This window comes from Homalodisca vitripennis, chromosome 5, assembly GCF_021130785.1.
Source record: "Homalodisca vitripennis isolate AUS2020 chromosome 5, UT_GWSS_2.1, whole genome shotgun sequence".
In the NCBI taxonomy this organism is placed as follows: Eukaryota; Metazoa; Arthropoda; class Insecta; order Hemiptera; family Cicadellidae; genus Homalodisca; species Homalodisca vitripennis.
The window spans coordinates 58,586,619-58,612,543 of NC_060211.1; the positions used below are offsets into that span (position 1 = coordinate 58,586,619).

General features: G+C 35.5%; 1 protein-coding gene across 2 annotated transcripts; it reads left to right on the forward strand.

Moving 5' to 3' along the window:
• Nucleotides 1-1,961: 1,961 nt before the first annotated feature.
• LOC124362268 (GILT-like protein 1) lies at nt 1,962-25,704 on the forward strand. Of its 2 annotated transcripts, XM_046816621.1 has the most exons (6): nt 1,962-2,165; nt 19,412-19,455; nt 19,608-19,695; nt 22,181-22,333; nt 23,064-23,207; nt 25,576-25,704. In XM_046816621.1, the coding sequence occupies exons 1-6, from the start codon at nt 2,100-2,102 to the stop codon at nt 25,672-25,674; spliced, it is 594 nt and encodes a 197-aa protein (XP_046672577.1). In that variant the 5' UTR covers nt 1,962-2,099; the 3' UTR covers nt 25,675-25,704. The 2 variants fall into 2 exon arrangements, with proteins under 2 accessions (XP_046672577.1, XP_046672576.1); XM_046816620.1 differs by lacking the exon at nt 19,412-19,455 and having other exon boundaries at nt 1,968-2,165; nt 19,564-19,695.
• Nucleotides 25,705-25,925: the final 221 nt, after the last annotated feature.

The following is a 25,925-nucleotide window of genomic DNA, read 5'->3' on the forward strand; positions in this document are numbered from 1 at the left end:
AATTTAATGTATGGAGCCTCGATTAATTACTCTTAAAGAAATTATGCTCTCGATGTATTTGGCTTAATCCGAATTTACACAACGACCTTTGCAACAAAATAATTTACAATTTTTACTTTTCTGTTAGACTTTTTCTCGTTTTTTGTGTGTATTTTCTAACCTAACGTTTAATGGTCTCTTTGTCCCGTTTATGTATTTACTATTACACGTACATTTTATAAATAGTAAGAGTAGATAGAAAGTACAACATAAGAATCGCGTTTAAAACACTCTTAGACAAAGTCTTGTAAAAAAAAGAAAAAATGTAGACAGGATTCAAAAACTGTATTTATAATATATCTATTTATACGGCAAACTCCATTTTATAAAACTTGTTCATGCAATATAAAAGACCAAACATACGAGTGCTACACCACACCATGTCCTGCGTACAGATAGACGGACAAAATACGGAATTGGTTTACATTGGTTTTATCAGTAACTATGAAGGCAACGAGGAAATAGTAGAAAATTAAACGTGTAAACAAACTGAGTACAAACATAAAAAATTTTAACAAGTGCCATTTTTATTCACATAGTAAAGAGAACAAAATAACAGAGTAGAAATTCAATGTTAAAATTTTGTGACAAGATTTGACTTCAGAGCACTTTTTCGTAATAGTACCTTCACTAGTTCACCAACAATTTATTATTTAAACACTACTGCTAAGAAACCTAACTTAATGAACAAAAATGTGAACGTACCATGTGACAGGATATTTTGAGAAATATTTCATTTGTAAACTTGAAGGATTGCATGAAACTTTATTTAATGAGTTCTCTTATGGTTCATGTCCGACAAAGGAATTTCTCTAAGCGCCATTAAGCCTATCACTCACTAGGATGATACAATTTGTCTTTTGTCAGCCGGGTATATGTAAACATTTATTCTTCTGTAGGCTATAATATTGTCTGTCTGTGTGCACAGGACATATAGAGAATTAAATGAGTTATAGACGACATTTTGTATTGCACCTCAGTGAAGCCTGTCACGCGACACGTGTTTTTCGTGTACTCGTCGTATATGTTGTCTTTTGTATTGCACGAACAAGTTGTGTAAACTGACGTTTACCATATAAATAAATATACTTTAAACACACTTTTTGGAATCCTGCCTGCCACTCTTACTATTTATAAAATGTAGTTGTGTAATAGGGAATATATAGAACTACTGTACGTTGTGCGCCTTCACATCTGGTGATGTAAAAGTAAGAGAGGCTTTAATCAAAAGCAGATTCACAAGTGCACCTAGTAAGTATTCTCTCTCTCTTACACCAGATTGAAACTCGGTCATTAGGCCATGGCACTCGGACCAGTGCCTCAACCCTTATCTTTAAAATACACATGATAGAGTTTGTTGACAATTTTACATAGTTAGATTAGGTTTGTAAATATCGATTATGGGATGGGAACACGTTTCTTGACAGTCTGTGAAAACACTTGTTTAAACCTTTCCTAAGTCAGAAGTGTTTCTGTGATTCTATAGTTTTGAGCATGGACAAATTCCACTTTTACACCTCAATTTCCTTGTCGAACAATTCCAAAACTCATTTTTAGTTCTATTACGCCTCATTCTCTTCTATAACCAAATTCACTAGTTACATATTTGATTTAAAAACAGATTATATATTAATACTACAAGAAAAAGTAGTGGAAGAAGTACATATATACTTCAATAGTGTTTACTAAAAGCACAAATACACTGATTAAATTGTGATTTATATCATTTAATTATTTAAAATAGGCTATTACGCAATAAGGAATTAATTTTGCTAGTTTCTTGGCGAGCAGCGAGGTGTTGTTACGTCACTGCAAACATAAGTAATGGTAATATAAACATCGGCACCCGTGTAGGCCTTGATGCAGTACCGTATATCAGAAGCACAATCTGGTCTTGCAATCACCATTGAAGGGTCCAGTAATTATAGCGAGCGAGCGAGCGAGTGAGCGGAACACCTGCTCACTACTCAGTGTGACCACATGCCGACATACCAGACTGCGAGTTGTAGAGGTGGACTGGCGCTAGGTGGCGCCACTGGGTCGCGGACACTGTAGTCGTCATGGTGGCCGTCACGGGGTTGGTAGCGTTCCTAGCTACCGTCGCTGTTACACTCGCCCAAAATCAGGTAACGCACACTTCCGATAATTTTTTATGTAGTTACTCCTATGTATGTATGTTTCTCCTGTTTGTTTTTCTTATCAGTTCCACTAGTCTAGTTATTGTACAAACTTTGAGAATTACATTCTTTTCATTATTTTGCGCATACGTTTTAAAATAATGTTACACTAGATGAAAGAGAACATTTATGTGATTCATGGTAAGATTTGTGGTAAGGAAATTTAAAATATGCTATTTTTACTAGCTAATCTTTTTCTTCTGTTACATTATTACGAGGGCACTCTACTTCTTACTGTACTTTCAAGGTACTGAGAAGTAGTTTTAAGATGACAAACTACGAGTAAATATGGAAAATATTGACTCGTAGTTTGTCATCTTCGGGCTGCTTATCCTTACCTTGAAACTCCCGCACTGAACTAATGACTATTCCTCAAGCACTAGTTGTGAACTTATAAGGTAAATAAAACATGCAAACATATTATGCTGTTACTTTTACAACGTGTGAATAAATTTAAAGCATGTTTAAGCAAAAACAAAAACTGAATTTACATTTATAAATATGTAAGTGGGAAAAATGTGTATTCATTCTCACATATTGACATTGCCAACATGTGAGATGTGCTACAGTAGCGTATAGTGTGTGAAAAGTGCGTTCATAAAAATGTGGAGAAATGTTTTGATGTTGAGATGTTATTATTATTAGCTACATTTAAAACTTGCAAATTGTCTTGTTATTATTTCTATTGAAATGAAGTTGATGTCGAAAGATTTTGAGCTCATGCACTTTTCCTGTTTATTGTCACATAAAGCAGTAGACGTTATTGTAATAAATCTGAAATATTGCATGTGTTCAATAATACATCATTGCATTTTTCTATTGTCTATGGTCTTCTGATATGCATACATAAAAGTAACGTGCTCGTTAAAATTAAACATTAGGTATGTTATAGGTAACATATAGGGCTACTACAGGTTATCCCTTTTCATTTTCTATTTCTGCCTTAAGTATGTGTGTTTTTGTGAATTCTATCTAGAAACGGTTTCATACGCATTATTGTCGTTGTAAACAGCTCATAATTATAAGTTTCTCAGGTTATTAAAGTTGATATATAAACGTGTTTTATCTGAAAACAACAATTTTAGCGAATCTGTGATTTGAATACAATCACGATCTACAAGCGAATGTGTTTTCAAGTACTTCTGAAACTCGCCGTACTGGTTCAACGTTTCATTGATAAGGAGTTTAGATAATTAACGAACCATGGTGTCAACTGCTGTTTCAGAAACAGGCGTGAAAATACGATCAGGTGACCGTTTCAAGCTACAACGTTAGACTGCATGTGTTAAACTACCGCATACATCCGTCAACTGAACATCTAAGAGATATGAGCGAGTGACCCATTTTAGACTGCATGTGTCAAACTAACTCATACATCCGTCAACTAGAAATGTAAGAGACACGAGCGAGTGACCGTGTTAGACTGCATGTGTCAAACTAACTCATACATCCGTCAACTGAAAATCTAAGAGACACGAGCGAGTGACCGTGTTAGACTGCATGTGTTAAACTACCGCATACATCCGTCAACTGAACATCTAAGAGATATGAGCAAGTGACCATGTTAGACTGCATGTGTCAAACTAACTCATACATCCGTCAACTGAAAATCTAAGAGACACGAGCGAGTGACCGTGTTAGACTGCATGTGTTAAACTACCGCATACATCCGTCAACTGAACATCTAAGAGATATGAGCGAGTGACCATTTTAGACTGCATGTGTCAAACTAACTCATACATCCGTCAACTAGAAATGTAAGAGACACGAGCGAGTGACCGTGTTAGACTGCATGTGTCAAACTAACTCATACATCCGTCAACTGAAAATCTAAGAGACACGAGCGAGTGACCGTGTTAGACTGCATGTGTTAAACTACCGCATACATCCGTCAACTGAACATCTAAGAGATATGAGCAAGTGACCATGTTAGACTGCATGTGTTAAACTACCGCATACATCCGTCAACTGAACATCTAAGAGATATGAGCGAGTGACCATGTTAGACTGCATGTGTCAAACTAACTCATACATCCGTCAACTGAAAATGTAAGAGACACGAGCGAGTGACCGTGTTAGACTGCATGTGTCATACATCCGTCAACTGAAAATGTAAGAGACACGAGCGAGTGACCGTGTTAGACTGCATGTGTTAAACTACCGCATACATCCGTCAACTGAACATCTAAGAGATACGAGCCGGAGACCATGTCAGAGTACTTGTGTCAAACTACCATTTACAACCGTCAACTGAAAATTTAAGAGATATGAGCGAGTGACCATGTTAAACTACCGCATACATCCGTCAACTGAAAATCTAAGAGACATGTGCCATGGCCGTGTCAGAATACATGTGTCAAACTACCGCATATATCCGTCAAATGCAAATTTAAGAGACGGGTAGTGGAAGTCATTAGAATGTACCCAAATACAAAATAATTGATTGAAAAAAGGTAACGGTTCTGTGGTGTTTTAAACCATCAGTCAACATTATTGTCCGGCAAGTTAGAGTCCCGGTGCAGCGAGTAAATTGGGCTATAATTGAAGACGAGCGTTGAATTTAAATCGGTCAATTGGTTAGTTGATATTTTTTAACTGTTTTTGTTAAGTAGTTTAGTATTAGTAGTGGACGAAGAATGTTGTTTTTATACAGCAGTTTAAGAAGTGTGACTTTGGAGTAGTTTGTAGGTTATCTACAATTTTAGCGCATCGCAGACTCACACAGCCTAGAATTACAAATCCACCCTAGGTATCCTGTATTTATCTCTTAAAAGCATAAGTAACGCTTATTTTTGTGCCTTTACCAAAGATTCAAAATACTCTAACTCAAATGTAAAACAGTTTTAATACTATTTTTTATAACATATATTATTATATTATGCTAACCCTATTTATTAACATAAACCGAGTGCGTTTATTTATAGTAGACTATTGATAAGACGTCTTACATTCTCGTGTTAATTCGTAAAAAAAGTGTTAAACTCGTTTATAAATTTATAGAAAAGCCATCGGGCATCGAGCCTACGACCGATCAGTATTTGTACACACACGTACGAAGCTATCTAATATTTTACTTAAAAAACTGTAAAAATATCCATTGTAAAGGAACGATATTTACAAAAATTTCAACAATTCTATTGAACATGGCAAAGAATAAAAAGACGTCGAAAACCAAATAACGATAAAAAGATGTACTGTATTGAATGAACATGTACAAAGACGAACTCATTATTTAATACATCGAAAGTTTGTGTACAGAGCTTCCGTTCTGACTCCGACACTAAACAGTTTAAACCGACCGCGGGTAACCTTATTTCGTCACTTTATATTTGTGGCTGAAACGTTAGGTACGATTCAAGCTCTAGGCATTTTCCCTTGGAATTTAGAATTCTACTACGGAGTAGACTCCAAACCTCCATGCCTTAATTTGGGTATGCACACGTTATAGAGATTCATTGCACCTAGAGTTGTGCGGTAATTGATATTGAAGCTCCCTCCAGGTTCGACCAGCTGCTCACACTCCACCGACCTGGACCACCTTGAGTCGAGGACCGGGCACTTTCTACATCTCGTCGTCACTGCCCTAATTAATTGATCTCACGAGCTCGGATTGTCCGACAGTTTAACGATTGGATGATGACGCAATCAAATGCACGCTGTTATTAGGACAGGAGAGATTATTTTAATTTTTTTTCTTTAGACGTTTTCAACCGGTAGACACGCTGCACTGCACGCTGGGCTCGACATGTACCACGTAACTGCTGTGAAAGCGTTCGGAAATTATGGGGCGAGGTTGGCGAGATTTATCACAGTATGAGATCTTTTAGTTTAGTACTGCAAAAAAGCAATTCCGAGCTATCAACGCGTTTTCTACGCTTGTTTATTTGTCACTGTACTGCTTTTACGATGCATCAATGAAACAGTGAGGATTTGAAAAGTAATATAGCATAAGTATTATAGCAACGTTTTAGGTCTCAACGAGGCGCTCGCTATCTCCCTGCTAATTAATAGTGTTGATCCTATTGTACAATATATTGTTTGTAGTATACATGTACTATATGTAGGTAGTTTATTGTACAATGTAGGGACACGTTTATCACAAGTGTATACTGAGTTAATAATACAGTATACAACCCATAAAAGCCACTTCTTCTGTCTTCTCGAACAAAACTTAGTATTGCCGCGTCCTTGGCAGTAACAGGGCTCAGAGAAGTTATTTTAAACAACTTGAACAATAGTTCTAAACTGTGAAATTAGAAACGGATTTTATACACATTCCCAATATTTTTGACGATGGATGGATTGTGTGTCGTAGATGGTTGGAAGACGTATGCAGACGTATTGTGACCTGTATTCTGCAGTTCAGTTTTAATGATTAGTGTTGTGTATAGTATTTTATTAAGTGCATGTTTTAGAGTTGACACACAACATGGTGGTTGTGATTCCTGACTTAGGCGTGCCACAACGCGTTGGTATGATTTGTTTATTTTAACCTAGTTTATAATTATGTATTAGGTTAGTTATTTACCTGAAGAAGAGATCAGATTGCAGATCTCGAAACGTAGTGTTACTGATTTTTTGTTTCACTGAACGATGGAAAATGTCCGAAAAGATCCTGTTTCCTTCACAATCCTTCCATCGTCAAAAATAAACTTCAAGCAAAGAATTCCCAATATATTTGAAGACTATACTATATTTCACTCCACTGCATTTATCAACTATCTATACACTTCTGATAGCAAAAAAAAAAAAAAACATTTCCTTAAGTTCTGTATTTTTCAGACGCCTGTGGACCATATCCTGTATTATATAAGTGGCCACAAGTACAAGGTTATTCCGTAGTGCCGCAACAACAGTATAATTGAGTGAGAATGTCGTTTTGTCTGGTCACGATAGACAAAACTACCTTTTGTTTTGAGAATAATACGTTTACCAAATATAAATTGGTGTTTCAGACTATATCTAGACATTATTTTGACGAGTAGTTGTTTAGGGACATCGTATTGTTTTCTCTACTTGGATTATTTCATGTACCTAAGTCTTTTTATGATTTTGTGAAAAAAAAATCTTCGATTCACTTTTTTAAATTTGGAAGAAATAATTGTTTTTTAAACCAACATATTTGTGTTTCATCTATTGTTAATTTTTTCATACCGAACTTTAATTTTTTTCAGGACAACGCATACTTAGATGTTCATTCAAACATTCTGAGAAAACCTTAAATGCTATACTACAGATTGTGAGTTACTTTTCTAACAAAAATATTCTTACTTTTCTTTGGAGTGTTGCTTTCTGGCATTTAGTCACTTATTGTTTTAGCAGTGTTTGGCCCTCCACGACGTTTTCTCTACAATTTTCCATCATAGTATCTTGGGCGTAGTGGTCTGAAATACCTAGGTTAACAGATTATAAGTAATAGGTTGGTGGTGATGTTATCGACTGCTTAATGTGATGTCGCAATCACTTTAATTGGTGTTTTGGCTGGCAACGCCTCAACAAATCAGGACATAATCCTGTTTGTGCTCGGTCAGATTAGTTTTTACAGCTTCAAATGTGGAAAGAAGTGTTATTCGTTTTACCGGGTAACCTACTTCCTCTATCTACTTACTTAGCCTACTTATTCTACTCTTTCACCGGGTAATTTATATATTTTTTTTTTTTTGTACAGTTTGCTCAACTGCCTCAAAATGTATTTGGATTATTTCTTTAACTCATAAAATGTCGAAAGAGAAATGTTTTTTTTTTTTTTTTTTCAAAAAAATACCGATTCTCCGATACTATCGATACGGTAGTACGTAAGAGGTTTACGTCTGTGTGTTTGGTAGTCTGGTCTGGTAGTACGTAGGAGGTTTACGTTTGTGTGGCTGGTAGTCTGTCTGGTAGTACGTAGGAAATTTACGTTAGTGTGGCCGGTAGTCTGGTCTGGTAGTACGTAGGAAATTTATGTTAGTGTGGCCGGTAGTCTGTTCTGGTAGTACGTAGGAAAGGTTTATGTTAGTGTGGCCGGTAGTCTGTCTGGTAGTACGTAGAAAATTTACGTTAGTGTGGCCGGTAGTCTGTCTGGTAGTACGTAGGAGGTTTATGTTAGTGTGGCCGGTAGTCTGGTCTGGTAGTACGTAGGAGGTTTATGTTAGTGTGGCCGGTAGTCTGTCTGGTAGTACGTAGGAAAAGGTTTACGTTAGTGTGGCCGGTAGTCTGTCTGGTAGTACGTAGGAAATTTACGTTAGTGTGGCCGGTAGTCTGTCTAGTAGTACGTAGGAGGTTTACGTTAGTGTGGCCGGTAGTCTGTCTGGTAGTACGTAGGAGGTTTACGTTAGTGTGGCCATTAGTCTGTCTGGTAGTACGTAGGAAATTTACGTTAGTGTGGCCGGTAGTCTGGTCTGGTAGTACGTAGGAGGTTTACGTTAGTGTGGCCGGTAGTCTGTCTGGTAGTACGTAGGAGGTTTACGTTAGTGTGGCCGGTAGTCTGTCTGGTAGTACGTAGGAGGTTTACGTTAGTGTGGCCGGTAGTCTGGTCTGGTAGTACGTAGGAAATTTACGTTAGTGTGGCCGGTAGTCTGGTCTGGTAGTACGTAGGAGGTTTACGTTAGTGTGGCCATTAGTCTGTCTGGTAGTACGTAGGAAATTTACGTTAGTGTGGCCGGTAGTCTGGTCTGGTAGTACTTAGGACGATTACGTTAATGTGGCCGGCAGTCTTTAGTTTTCGGGATGGCACTGAGGTGACAATTGTGACTATCCTCTGAAACGGTAATATGTATTACCTCACATTCAGCATCTTCTTTCATAAATCTCAGGGGCTCATCATGTGAACTCATTATCTGAATAAAACGCTTTCCAGGCATTTGAGACCAATTCTGAACTGAATTTCACTGTTACAATGTTATACTTTCGGGACCGAACACCATGTTAACTAGTCCTAAAGACGCTAAAGTATTGTGGCAGTGTTGTGTTAATGTTAGTCTGCGATGTAGGATTCGAAAATGGTCCCGACCCCTAGTATCATAATCGCGAGCATTCCTGACGAAAATTACAGTACATATTTGTCGCTGTACAAAGTCACTTCAAACACATAAAGACAGAACAGTTCAGCAGGCCCACTCTACTGAAAACATGACTGAAGATTCTCTGTAAAATTATTAGATACATTAACCGTCCAATAATTCTGATAGCCTTTATTATGAAGCCTGAAAAATGTCATATTTTGCTCATGATTCAACTGTGCCAATGTCCCATGTTGTATGGCTTAATTCAGTCTGCAATCTGTATACATACGAGTAAATCAAGAAAGTTTGAGATCCCAGGAATTATTTGAAAGAAGTCATGGGCAATTTTAATTTTGTTTGAGTCGACGAGCTAAGAAGAGCTGTACATAGATCACGGCCCCACATTTCTCATGTTGCGTACAGTCAAAAGCTAAACAGATGATTTCACTCTTCAACCCGTCGATTAATTAAAACCAGAGCGTTATGACACGCATAAGTCATATATCACAACTACAGTGCTCTGTGTCAACTCTATGCACACCATCTGTAAAAACAAAATACCACTAATAACTAAAACCGAACTAAAGAATACATGTCACAATAAGTCTGCAAGATCATGTTTCCTTAACAAGCCTTCTACCGCCAAAATCCAATTTAAAAAAATGAATTTCGACTATTGCACAGTTTATTTTTGTTTGCCTGAGAAAAGACATTTTGCATGTGTTTATATACACATTAAAAAAATGTTATGACAGCTTCCCAAATTTGATCAAATTGTATTAGTATTGGTCTTTTAATGCTATTAAATCAAGAGAGTCTCGATTAACCGAATTTCCGGATTACCAAATCCATCCTGCCGAACACACAGACATTAAAATAGATCCACTACACATAAAAAGTAAATCCAATTATAAACATATTTCCTTAATTTCATTGTGACAAAGACTCAACAATAATTAGATTTTTATTTTTGCTCTGATTTTTTAATGATTTAATATCAGTTTTTTTTAATGGAAAAGATTGCAGTTAATTCTATTTAAATACTAAATATTTCAATCCAGGGACTTCATTATAAATATTTATAATTTTCTTGCCTCACTTTTGCCAATAGCATCGTATGATAAATTACAGGATAAATACAATCTCAGCGTAATTTTAATATGCATTGCTGGCGCTCTGATATTTCGGTGTTTACATCCTATTTTGGATGTTTTTGTATATTATTCCATGATAACCGAATTTTTGTTTTATTGAATAGCCTCGTTTCCATTAGATATGATAAATCGATGTAATTATTATTTAGTATTCATATTATTATATAAAATCATCACTCTTGGTTTAATTTTTACATGTTATTACAATCCAAAAATTAGAATACACGATAAATTAATTATACCAATTGCATCACTATTTATAATATTGTGAACGATGAAAGTTCAAGTAACGACTGTCTATGTATGCTCATATGGTCAACCGACTGTGGCCGTGTTGTTACTTTCTCTTTCGTCGAACCGTTACTGTTGCCAGTTTACAGAAGTGTATGGTCACTATTTGAGTTTTAAATTAGCTACTGTAACAATGTAAATAGTCGGCCTTGGCACCAAATGCAAAATATTGTTCCTTCTATCCTGAAAGGATGACGACACGACTTGTTCTAATTATGCAACTTTTTAATGACATTTGCCATTCTCTTATTGATTGGTAAATTGAGTAAAGGTTTCAAACCTTAGTATTAATATTCTTTATTTACATAAAGACCCAATCTAGAGACCGTTTTTATTCCCACAGTCTCAACAATTACTATTCTCATATTGACTGATAATCGTGTAAATATGAGTAAAAGGCGCCAAAAATTAGCACTAATTGTCTCTATTCACATGCAGACCCTGTGTACAGACACAGTTTGAATCCCCACACTTTCTACTATCAGTTACCATGCGCTTATTGACTGATAAATATTTGTGTGAATATGAGTAAAAATTCTAAAATTCAGCACTAATTTTCCAATTTTTTTTAACGAGAGCTTTTTCTAATGCATTTTAACTAAATACAGAGTAACAGAATAAAAATTTAATCAAACTCATTGCAGTAATCCCTTAGAAATCTTTTGTTCTTCGATGTTTGTTGAGTAAAAACAAAACTTTCAAACGAATGAATAAAAAAACTGAGTATTTATTAACTACAGCCGACTGTAAAATTCTATTCGTTCATTTGATCAAAGTCGATCCTTGTAGCTGTGGCCCAGACGTCACTGGGGAAACAAAACTCTATAATTATACGAGAGTTTGCGAACACCCTAGGTGCAAAATACGTTAGGATACAAAATATTTGGCCATATTAAAAAACAGTTTCAAAATAAAACATGTAATATAATTCCATAAAACAAATGTACTTCCTAAAATTCCCTACTATTATCAAGGCTAATACAGATAAAAGAGATAGATAACATAAAAACCTTAGAAATAGTCAACAACAAAAATACTGCAGCTACAACAAAGAAGACAGCGTCAAATTGTCGAAAACTTGGCATGCTGTGATAAAGAAGACATGTTGGTTACTTTTGGTCATATTGGCCCATACTACCTTTAGGCAATCACGTTAAAGCTCCTCCCATTTTAACCCACGTGTACACTGTACAGGCGAATCGTACTATTGGCTGTTTCAGTTTAACGTACCATTGTCTGAAGTCGTTTCTTCACAGCAAGGCCAAAATATTTCTGTAGTTTAATTACGGAAGGAATATTTTAACGTAAAATGAACCAGAAGCAATATTTGACGTCAATATTGAGTTCAGCTCCATTTCACCTTTTGCTCCAGCAGTGTCTGACAGACTTGACTCCTGGAGGAATCTAGGGTCCAAGTCCATCTAAAGGGGTCCAAAAAAGTCGGTGACGAAAAAATCCAAAACGAACTATTTGGATCGTTTCGACATCAGAGACACCTAATCTACAAAAAATCAAGTGCACTACGATTTTAGACACAAACCCAAAGCACAGTGGAACAACCGAATGAGAAAATGAAGCTGAACTGTTATTATCTCTCGTGAAGAATATATCAAAAGTATAGATGACGTGTTGCTGCTCGATCCCTCAGTGACGTAAACAATCAAACTGTCCCACTGATGAACTTGTTAAAATCCTTGGTCATATTTCTGTGTATAAGTAATAGTGACGAAGGGCTTAAAGACATAGCGGCAACCATGAGGGCCGTTTGTTCATAGACTCTTAAGCCAATTAGGCCTACTACTTGACTCTCTTAAGAGAACTAACTAGAGACATGCTCACTTGATCTGTGACAAGCAGAGCATTGGCAGGCACGCATGTGTTGAAATGAACTGTTCAGCACATTAATAGATTTGGTGTGGCATCAACGATCTGGCTAATTTAAGCTACTATGTCATTACAAGTGGTCCAGTTCCTTTCAATGAATGGTTTTGTAATAGCCTACATCTAGATGTATCAAAGTCTGGTTTAGTTTCGGACAGTCTTCAGGTTCTGCCCCTTCCATTTGACGTCTCTCTAGTCCGTTTGTGCATTGACTGTTAATAATAATAATTATTATTATTATTGGTATAATTCTTTATTGCAATAAAATAGTTGAAAAAATTGTTTTGCAAATGTCATTTCGTAATACTGATTAAAAATATAAAAACTAACCCTATCTTTCTTAATTTATCATAGGCATAGTCAATTCCACATGTTAATGTGTGAACCTAACAATATATTTACATTGTACATTTTTCGGAAGGAAGGAAACAGGACGATAGTTACTTGCGATGTAAGGGTCGTCCTATTTGAAAATCGGAACCATTCTTTATGACTTCGAGGCAGAGGGAAAAACGTCTTGGACGAAAGAACGATCGATCAATTTAGCAAGTGGTGCCAAGTTGTGCTTGAAGCAGCACTTGATCAGCCACACTGGCATCCCGTTTATGTCGCTGGACTTCTACGGCTCGAGATCCCTCACGACGACTGTTACCTCCACCTTCCTCCACAGGAGACACAATTAGGAAAGAAACCAGCCTCACTTCTAAGTCTTCGTTAGGGCTTTCAATTCAAAAATATGGGTTTGGTACAGCCACAGTTCAGAAAAACATGATTAGCTTGCTACTTGACATTAGCTACTTATTGTTTTAAATAAGTTAAATGGTAAAATTTGAGTCACTGAAGTAAAAGAATGTTTGGAGTGATCCAGCTATTACTCTTACTTTGAGGTCACTCTTTGACTATTCTATATGCGCAAGAAATATTCAAGCATTCAAAAGTCAGAAATCTATTGAATGCAGAGAATGCTTCCTGAATGTTCAAAAGTGCCCACAAATAAACATGCAACTGCACAGTGATCAGTATTATTTACATAAAAAGCAGAAATATTACTTGCAGTATACACAGCTTTTACCTAAATAAAACTTGCACGATTGTCAATACTAATAAGCTGTTAAGATTGTATATACATTTTTAATAATTTTGGGTATTATTGGTTTTCAATTTTAAATTAATTTTGAAGTTCCCAAGGCCCACATCATAATATTTAATATACTAAAATATATATATTGTATATGTTTGTTCTTATTTATATATTGCATAATTTATTTAATTATAAATAAATATATAAATTTAATAACAATAATATACAAATGTTAGAAGAAACTGGAAAGAATGACAGTAATAACAAACATAACGCCACTAACAATTATAAAAACAATAGTAATATAACACGCAACAAATAAAACAACAATTTATGAATAAAGTACATACAAATGGAGCAATAAATAAATATTCCACGTATCTGGATCATATAAATTATTAACAATAATAAAAACTCAAACGAAATAATAATATTTATGATGAAACATCATTATTTACAAAATATTAGGACTCCAAGAAGCAGTACCAGTTTGATAAAACATAGCCAGTATTGGAAAGTTTGACCTTGCTGATAAAAGACTGTACAGTTTAGTAGTTTGACCTTGAAGATTAGGAAATAACATCTTCATAGAAGATAAGTAGAAACCAGTCCAAGACGTAACCAGTTTGGAGCTATCAGAAGCAAGTGGAGTAGCCTATCCTTCGTGCCCCAACAGGAATTATGTATGTCCATCTGTGGTTTCAACACCAGTATAAACTTTGTTTACTCCGACCAAGTCCTGAGCACTACAGATCCTTATTGCATCACAGACTCATCCCTCCTCAAAAAATCTTGGAATTCATTACGCTCAAAAACTTGAACTCCTTTCGCTGTTAAACATTCTAGTCTCATAAAGTTTATTTTAAATATGGTGTTAAATGATCATTTACAAACACTTTTCCTTTCTTGAGCTGTAAAAACCAATATAGTGGAAGTAACCCTATCCTTTTAGCCTTTGTTTTAAGAAGGTGTAGCGTTTTTTTTCCGTTTTGCCTGTTAGAGAACTGCACAACAATGGGGCGGGGGGGTGTGTGCTAGTATTTTTTTAAGGAAGCCTATGCGCAGTACGTATATCAGGTACAATTGGCTCATTTATGGCCGTAGCCAGCTTACTATTTATTTATATACAGTACGCACCCTTTCACATATCTGGTATAGAAGTTTAATACAAAAAGAGGAAACTAAATATGTCAATAAGGCCAACCGTAGGTTCTAAGAAGCATGCATACTAAATGCAACAGATGTCATAATTACAATATCAATAGCTTACAAACTCAACAATAAATAATAATAACAATAATAGAAAATGTTCCAAACAGTTTTAAAAATGATTTAACTAAAAATTTAATAGTAAATAGTAACAAAAACTAAAACTATGTAACTAACTAAATATATCAACATCTGAAAAACTTAATAATATACGGTATGTAGAATAATAAAAGACGCTTTATACAAAGATTTTTAAAACGATGTTGGAAAATTATTTACAAAACTACATATTTGACAACCTTGACAAAATAAGATACATTTATGGTACGAGGACTAATATAAATATAAATAATATAATAATATAAATAAAACATCGACAAAATACTAACATGCAATGGAATAATGTCATAATACCCACCACATCTTATAATAAAACTGTATCAAAAAAGCATTCAGCGTAAAACAACGAAGTTATTAATACATTCAATATAAAACAGTAACAAGGCTATTCAATAAATATTCTACAACATTGATAAAAGCTATTTCAACCACAGCAACACACATCAGCATGGAAGTAAGATTAACTAAACAGCTCTAAGGCCTTCTTCTTCAAAACAGAGTCAGATATGGTGTAAATGTTGACCTCGTCCGGAAGAACATTGTCGAGGCGATGCAAACGAGGAATTGCACTTGAGTAGGCACAATTAGTGCCTTGGAAACCCCTCGCAAAGAGATGGCGTGATCTAGTTGAGGTGGCGCAGCTGAGATAAATACGACTCAGCAGCTCTGGACAGTCAATTGAGGAAGCCATTATTCTCCCCAGGAACATTAATGTCAGCAACTTGTCGTCTAGAGCGGAGGGAAGGAAGATACAAATGTATTCTCAATTGCTCAACAGGAACCCATCCATACTCGTACCCAAGCCTTACTCCCATTAGTCTAATAAAGCGCTGCGGCCCAATATGGAAAGGTGACCAAAATGTTGAGCAATATTCCAGAAAGGGATAAACCACCTGCACCTCCAAAAGTTCTTGGAGACCAAGGAGAAAATTCGGTTAGATATTCTAACTATGTTATGAAGTATCGAACGTCTTCTAGCACACAAACACACACACACACACACACACACACACACACACACACACACACACACACACACACACACACACACACACACACACAGTGGGTATATTGACACAGAATTAAGTGAGACCCAGAAGAGATCCTTGGAGGACGCCACAAATGGTATTAAATCTAGGGGATAAGGAACCTCCATAATAAACAACCAACAAACTGGTAGCTGCCAAACCAATCAAGAAGAGACCCAGTAACACCCAGAGCTTTCAATTTAGGCAGAAAATGAGCATAGCTAATCCTAAATCAAATGATTTGGAAAAATCTATGTCTACTTGATAATAGCGAGAAAATGCAGGTACTATATCATCCTGATATACAACCAAATTTGTAGAGGCAGATACGTCACTAGTAAAGCCAAGTTAATGAATGGAAATATAATTCTTGATAGTAAAGGAAAGTCTTTTCAATACAATAGCTTCAAAACCCTTGGTTAGATATGACTGTATCACGACCGGGCTGTAATTTTTAACTTTTGACCGATTTCCTCTTTTGAAGATGGATGTTACAAAACTGGTCTTCAGATTACTCGGGAAAATTCCCAGTGACAAAATATACATGTTTTAATCATTTGAATTTATGAGTTACCTTTATGCTTTAAAAATATTAGAGTAATTTTTCATTTGAATCTATGTATGTACTTTTTTTAGCTTAAATTTTGAACTTCATATAATAGTAAGTTTTTATGTTTGCATCACTAAGTTGAGAGTTTCTACAATTAAAGAACTGTCGCTGTTTAGTGACTTTATGGAGATGGATATGCATTTTTCCGTTGATCTGCAGGTTAAGCCAAGGTTTATACGTATTGCTTAGCATAACCAGTTAAAGTTGTTAGTTGACGTAAATAAGGACAGTATATGCGCTGACGTTCCCACATCGCCAAGAGCCACATAATTCTTTCCGGTTAAAACGTGGTAGTTGGCTGTCATCCATGCAATAAGCTAGGCTTCAACATGTGCATACACGTAAGCAGGAGTGGGACGATGGCTCCAAAGCGACAAATTAGTTCTACATCCAGGCTACCAGTTCATCCCTTAACAACACAAAATTCTGCAATATTATCATCAAAATAAAATCATAAAAACGTATAATTGTATGTAAAGTATGTATGTTTAATTCATTTTTCGATAGTGGTGCTGTACGAGTCTCACTGTCCTGTCAGTAGGGACTTCATACTGGCACATGATAGAGCCGCATTGAATGTAGTGATGTGTAACACAAGATAATTATGTATGTTGTATGTGCAGTGCGATGTGACGGTACGAGTCTCACTGTCCTAACAGTAGGAACTTCATACACCATGATCTTGTCCCTATCTGGCACTGGATAGAGCCGCATTGAATGTAGTGATGTGTAACACAAGATAATTATGTATGTTGTATGTGCAGTGCGATGTGACGGTACGAGTCTCACTATCCTAACAGTAGGAACTTCATACACCATGGAACTTCATCCCTCTGAGTCCTAACAGTAGGCATCATCTTGTCCCTATCTGGCACTGGATAGAGCCGCGCATGTGCAGTGCGATGTGATGTGTGTAAACAACTGAATGTAGTGATATAATTATGTATTTTGTATGTGCAGTGCGATGTGACGGTGCTGTACGAGTCTCACTGTCCTGTCAGTAGGGGACTTCATACTGGCACATGATAGAGTCGCATTGAATGTACTGGTGTGTAACACAAGATAATTATGTATGTTGTATGTGCAGTGCGATGTGACGGTGTTGTAGGAGTCTCACTGTCCTGAAATTCGGAACTTCATACACCATGATCTTGTCCCTATCTGACACTGGATAGAGTCGCATTGAATGTTCTGGTGTGTAACACAAGATAATTATATATGTTGTATGTTCAGTGCGATGTGACGGTGTTGTAGGAGTCTCACTGTCCTGAAATTCGGAACTTCATACACCATGATCTTGTCCCTATCTGGCACATGATAGAGTCGCATTGAATGTACTGGTGTGTAACACAAGATAATTATGTATGTTGTATGTGCAGTGCGATGTGACGGTGTTGTAGGAGTCTCACTGTCCTGAAATTCGGAACTTCATACACCATGATCTTGTCCCTATCTGACACTGGATAGAGTCGCATTGAATGTACTGGTGTGTAACACAAGATAATTATGTATGTTGTATGTGCAGTGCGATGTGACGGTGTTGTAGGAGTCTCACTGTCCTGAAATTCGGAACTTCATACACCATGATCTTGTCTCTATCTGGCACTGGATAGAGTCGCATTGAATGTACTGATGTGTAACACAAGATAATTATGTATGTTGTATGTGCAGTGCGATGTGACGTGTTGTAGGAGTCTCACTGTCCTGAAATTCGGAACTTCATACACCATGATCTTGTCCCTATCTGACACTGGATAGAGTCGCATTGAATGTTCTGGTGTGTAACACAAGATAATTATATATGTTGTATGTTCAGTGCGATGTGAGGGTGTTGTAGGAGTCTCACTGTCCTGAAATTCGGAACTTCATACACCATGATCTTGTCCCTATCTGGCACTGGATAGAGTCGCATTGAATGTACTGGTGTGTAACACAAGATAATTATGTATGTTGTATGTGCAGTGCGATGTGACGGTGTTGTAGGAGTCTCACTGTCCTGAAATTCGGAACTTCATACACCATGATCTTGTCCCTATCTGGCACTGGATAGCGTCGCATTGAATGTACTGGTGTGTAACACAAGATAATTATGTATGTTGTATGTGCAGTGCGATGTGACGGTGTTGTAGGAGTCTCACTGTCCTGAAATTCGGAACTTCATACACCATGATCTTGTCCCTATCTGGCACTGAATAGAGTCGCATTGAATGTGCTGGTGTGTAGCATAAGATAATTATGTATGTTTTATGAGCAGTGCAATGTGACGGTTCTGTATGAGTCTCACTGTCCTGGCAGTCGGAACTTCATACACCACGATCTTGTCCCAATCTGGTACATGTTCGAGCCGCATTGAATGTAGTGATGTGTAACACAAGATAATTATGTATGATTTATGAGCAGTGCGATGTGACGGTTCTGTATGAGTCTCACTGTCCTGACAGTCGGAACTTCATACACCACGATCTTGTCCCCATCTGGTACATCTTCGAGCCGCATTGAATGTAGTTATGTGTAACACAAGATAATTATGTATGTTGTATGTGCAGTGCGATGTGACGGTGTTGTACGAGTCTCACTGTCCTGGCAGTTGGAACTTCATACACCATGATCTTGTCCCTATCTGACACTGGATAGAGTCGCATTGAATGTGCTGGTGTGTAACACAAGATAATTATGTATGTTGTATGTGCAGTGTGATGTGACGGTGTTGTACGAGTCTCACTTTCCTGGCAGTTGGAACTTCATACACCATGATCTTGTCCCTATCTGACACTCGATAGAGTCGCATTGAATGTGCTGGTGTGTAACACAAGATAATTATGTATGTTGTATGTGCAGTGCGATGTGACGGTGTTGTACGAGTCTCACTGTCCTGACAGTAGGAACTTCATACACCACGATCTTGTCCCCCCCCCCCCCAGGAACACGATAGAGTCGCATCGAATGTACTGATGTGTAACACAAGATAATTATGTATGTTGTATGTGCAGTGCGATGTGACGGTGTTGTACGAGTCTCACTGTCCTGACAGTAGGAACTTCATTCACCACGATCTTGTCCCCATTTGGCACATGTTGGAGCCGCATTGCTCTCTGGACCTGGTTCCTTTTGGGAAAGCTCGGGTTTGTTTATGCTCAATTATTATTTTAAAGTATGACGTTAATGAATATAATTATTATTTTTAATTAATTTTTAAAAAGTGTTTTTAATTTCTTTTTAACCTTTTTGGTTATTTATTACAACTATGTCACACAAACCAGAAGTATGTTGTTTATTCACTACTTTGTGTTTTAGCTTATTTGATGACGGACTGAACATAATCTCTGTAGCGTTAGTGTTGCTTGATATTGCACATTTCTGGTCCACGTTTCTTGTTACGTTACACTTTATGCGTAATTTTTTTTAATTGTTATTTTGACATCTGAAGAAAGATTAGAAAACAGTAATCAGTTAATTCATTATACACTTATCAATGATAAATGTCTATAATATTTCATTAGCTTATACAATTATCCTTTGTTATAAATGAACTTGAAGACACTGGATTATTAAATTATTAATTTAAGAGTTCTCCTGGTTATAAGAATATAGATTATAAGAGTCTAAGTTTGTTGAAGAACTGCAGATATGTAAATAAAATACTACAAAAGTTTTCTTGAATGCGAGAAACATATCTTAAACTCATAAAGAAAAAGTGTAAGAATTTTCAACACTACTTCACAAATTAGAAGTTTGTACCATACCATATAAAATTAAAAGGTAAAGTAACAAACCTGTTTACTAAAGTTAAAAGAAGTTTATACTTTCTTAGGAATTATCAATAAATAATCAGAGATATGGCGACGTTTTGCAATCAATACAAATTAAACTTCCTTGATCTTTTACGAAGGTTGTTTTTAAGTTTATATAGGAATAAAATCATTTTAAAACCTTAAGAAATATTTTAAAAACTCCGATTCTCCATTATTAAGAGAGTATGATGCCATTTGCTCTTCAATGCAATGGTTCATGGCAAATTGTGTTCAATAATACTTTAAAATGGAAAATAAGAGAACTTTGCTTCCAGAAATACCAAGCAAGTTTGTTGTCTAACCGAAAGCACACAAATTTAAAAAGATCAACAATAATTGTTTTTAATTTGCATAGTTTAAACAATATTTAATTCGATAACGACTTGGTAATTAAAAATTATCAATTCAAACTTTATTAAAGAAAGAATTACTATCTATCAGTACCTAAATAGTTATAGTATATCCTCCATATTCGTAGTCTATATTACAGTCTTTAGTAATACATTTTAAGTATTTGTTCCTTGAATTTTTTTAACTTGCAAGACGGGCTTATTAACAATATATTACACTCTATCGTGAAAGATAATTTTTATTGTATTATCATAGGTAATTTATCCTAGTAAAAATTTCCCTAGAATTATTTAATATTTTTTTAGATTTTAGTTTAGATTAATTTATTTATGATTTGTTTTTTGCACTTTTGACCTAATGAATATAATAATTTTCAATTTTAAAAAACGAAAGAACTTCCTTTTAATTACTAGTTTGTATTATGTTAATAGTGTATTAACTATAATACACTTTTGTGTTGATACTTTTGTTAGATTATACACTTAAATTACCTAAGTCAATTTGAAACAGTGTGCATGTACTAAAATTCTCTCGGAAACAAAATCTCATTTATTTACCTTTTCATTGATTTTACGTACATACTACAAGACAATAACTTATTCTTTTTATTTAGAAGACACAAGTGAATGCCACTGCAAGTTTTCACTTACAACATCCTTACCAAAACGTGCAGAACTGTGTTATATGTCATTATAGACCTCATGCTCTATCACACATTATCTTATCGGACAAAGTTCCACAAATTTTAGTATTTAAAAAATTATGATCAAATTAATAGAAGGCATAAAATATGGCATCTGCTTTATTTATTAAATCCCATTTATTATGCTTACTTGTGATTTTAATTAGGGTTTGTCCGTCCATTAGGCATAGCAGGTATTCTACTCGGGCACAATGACAATTGCGTTTTATCCCCAACTGACATTGATAATGTTATTATTAAGTAGTTGGATTAACTCTAAAAACTAGGGAGATTTTTATACACGTAAATACCTTTAAGTCCATATTTGAAACTGTAAGATGATGTCATGTTTTTTTCTATTTGAAGTTTACTCTCCTTCACATGCTTATCTAGTAATTTACAACATTTTAGTATGAAAAATGTTGTAGTAGAAAAAATTTAAGAGTTCAACCCACAAATGTTTGGTGGCAGAATAAATTGTGATTAAATGTTAAATTTAGTATACTATAATTTTATGTTTTCTTACTCCACTTTCGATTGCCAAACAAATGGGATATCTAACAATCTAATAAGAAAGCACTTGTGCTGAGATTTTTAAATTATACTAAAAATGGAAAATTTTCATAATAACACATTCAGTACAAATTCCAATAATAGTAAATTAATTAATGCAATCACATCAACCAATATGACATCAGAGATTTGCTGTGATAGGGTTTGGTAAGTTTTTGCTAACTTTCTTAGCCTAAACAATAGAAAATAGCCATATTTTGTCTCTGTTAGAGTACAGAATCCGGCTTTGTTTGTCAACATGGAGCGAAAGAGTGCAGAGGTAACATGGTGATGTCCTGTGCTCTGAGGAAACTGCCAGCAGGTCGACAACAGTTGGACTTCGTCAGCTGTTACATGGGTGACCCAGACTATGGCGGCCCTCAGGTTAGTACTGCAATAGTGCATTTTTGTTTTATTTTTAGTAACCCAATAATTAATTTTTCAAATTCATTGACAGGATTTCTGGGATGAGCATTTATACGCTTTGTTTGAAGTTTTGACGATGAAAGGATTGTGAAGGAAACATAATTTTCCAAACATTTGTCATAGTTCAGTGATACAAAAAAATCAGTAACACTAAGTTTCGAGATCTGTAATCTGATCTCGTCCTCAGATGATTAACAAACCTAACATATAAGTACAAATTAGCTTAAAATAAAAAAAATCATATCAGAGCGTTGTGAACGCATAAACCAAAAAACACAACAACCATGTTGTGTGTATAACTCTAAAACATGCACTCAATAAAACGTTGCTTGTGTTTTTTGATACATAAACACGAGTATATGAAGGTTTTGCACTAAAATGTTTGCGGAAAACTTTTCCAATATAGACGTTTACTTGAACCCATCGATGTTCTTGTATCTAGTGAAGTGTAAAAGTAACATGCAACATCAGGATCTTCAGTATCTACTGAGTATAGCAATACACAATAAGTAATAGCTTTAAGTAGAGTAACTTTATTGTCATGTGCATAAGAGTTATCTTTATAAAAACAGGTATTAATAGTAACTATTTTAAGTCAATACTTTTGTTTCATTAATTCTTATCGTTTGTAGTATTAAATATCTGATGCAAGTCTGATACAAATCTGAATGTGTATTCTGTTGTATAGTGTGCAGAGAAGAGTGGACTGTCATGGACAGACATAGAAGCCTGCATGCAGTCAGGCGAAGGAACACAGCTTCAGAAAGAGGCAGAGGCAAAAAGTTACAGTATTCGAATGTCCCGCTTTGTTCCAACAGTAATACTGAATGATGTACGTATATAGCAATTGTTCTATGAGTTGAGTATACAAGGTGTAAATAACAAATATCCTTCCCCATTAAGAAGTGGGGTAGAAATAAGTATACTATGACGAATATTGTTTTACATTTTGGTTTCCCGAAATATTTCCATAGATTATGAATACGACTATGGCTATTTGGTTTTGTTGGATGTACATATTATGAGCGAAGCAACACGATCTCCTTCAATGTCCATTTCTTTCTTCTTTGTTGCTTTTTCTCGTGTCTGACCTAATGTTATATGCTTTGAATCCTAAAAATATACAATTATAGGATAAACAAACCTTGACGTGCAATCCCAGATTAAATAGCTTATGCATTTCGGCTTTAAAGATACTACCATCAAAGGATAAATTACAATATACACATCGGCGTTAGTTATGTCACAATTAATATTCGGGCACGACTCATTAAATGCTTACCACATACCATGATGTAAGGAGACAACTGGAGGGTTACCAAGTCGTTCCAAGCGTAATTTGAGCACTGCCCACCAAAAGAAGAAGTAAGCATTGCCAGAACTTTGTTTACCTAAACCATGGTTTAGTTTATCAACAGTAGTGGAACAAAATGCAACGTATATCTTATAATAATATATTGTTGACAAAAAGATTACAAGCAAATTTTAAGAAATTGTGGAGATTGTTTGTAGATAATAAACAATTATATTTGTATACTACCTGTTAACCACGGCTCCACAAGCAATTTTCAAAATTGAAGTCTTTATACTACTAAGTAAAAGCACTTATGTTGTAATAATATGATGGAGTCCTATAAAATTTTCTAGCGTCAATTGGCATACATCAGATACATATTTTTAAGTACATGGTTACGAGTATCAGAGTTATCTGACTCTTATATAATGTTTTCCAAGCGTAGGAGAATTTCGTGTTCAAATTCATATTTCCAACGTCACAGAAAGACACATAAAAAGACATAGGTATCGGAAACCTACTTCGGTAAAAAAGTTTTTACTTATAACCCTTGGCACATACTTCCGGTCTAATATCTTTCCAGTTCCATAGTAGAGTTACCTTATTGTCCCGACGAAGAAAAAATATGTAGGGTGTTAATTATCCCGCAAGGGCTTGATAACTCCCGAACAATTAAAGGCAAAGCATTAAAACTTGGTACAAATTTACTGTACCTATAAATATACTTTTTGAAGTAACTACAATTTAATCTCTTGTCAGGGGATGGGCCGCAAGGAGTCAGAAGGAAATCTTAAATGAGAGCATAGATCGAGTAGTACAAATTACATCAAATTAAAGATCGTTATTGGTAGAGTAGAATGCCGCAAATCTAACTCTTAAAAAATTACGCTGGTTTAAAGTTTGAAAGATTTATTATGTAAGTCCTGTTTTCTAGATAGTTTAATATTCTTGCCTTGGCTCAAGTGGTAAAAGTTAAACTTAATATGTGAATACTGGACTTAAGAAATACTTACTATAAGGTAGTTATTGACTTTTCACATCCAATAGAGGATGGTCTACAAGGAGTTCGGCAACACAATTTAACGTAAGCATAGCTTAATGTACATTATTTTAAATTAATAATACTTCGAGGGAGGATACATTCCGACATCCCATGACACGGGTACGCCACTGATTCAGTGCACTTTGCAAATAAAACAATTCCAAGGTGCGGAGGTATTGCTTGCAACACTTGAGTGTAGTAATGTGGGGCCGAAGCAGGACTCCATACTTATTTGCAAAGTTGTCCACTGTCCCACTCCTGGACACACACACACGCACGCACGCACGCGCGCGCACACACACACACACACACACACACACACACACACACACAACAATTTAATCAATAGCTTTTTAAATTCTGTTTTGTTTAATATGCGTTACTGTATGCAAAGAGGATATTGAAATACTTAATTATAATTTTGTTAAACACTTCCTCCCCCAAGTAACTCCGTTTCAAATACCTTTTGTTTTTAGATAGGAATTTTATATACAATTTCATCGTATCGCAAGTGAATTCTTTATCTTTCGTTTTGTTTTGCTTGTTCTGCGGGGTGTTGTACACATCAAACATGTAGCCTATACCGTTCTATCAATCCCAGATTGGCATGTGAAATATTTATAAACCTTGTCCACAAAATTGTTACGAGTATAAATAATAAACTAAATAACATGTTCATTAAATATTTTTTAAATCGCTGAAAACGGGGAGAAATGCTTAGACAGTGGGAAACCTCTGCACGCAATTGCACCTGGCACTTAAGTGTCGCCAAAGACATAAACTCGTAGTAATTAAAGGGTTATGCCATTTGTAAACATGTTGAATGTACGCATCCAATATACATAATATTTTGTTTTGTTTCAGGTATTCAATCCGACAGATCATAATGAAGCAGTAGGAGGAAAGTTCAATAAACTGATGTGCAGATATACAAGCAGTTCTGACATATGTTCACTTGTGTGATTTATAAAAATAAATTGTGTTTTTGTTTTACATGTGTATATTTATATAATCGTTCATCCAACCAAAGGCAGCTGCTGTTAAGTTGCAAGTTTGCACAACCACCTTAAAGGAAAAGGCAGAATGTTGGTATTAATAAAGCAATAGTGTGAAGAAAAAGTAATATAAAGCAGTTTACCCTTTTTATTTGGTGATTCTGCCCAACGCATGAAGTACTAAGTTTTAAAAAGTGCGCCTAAGGCATGATTGCAAAG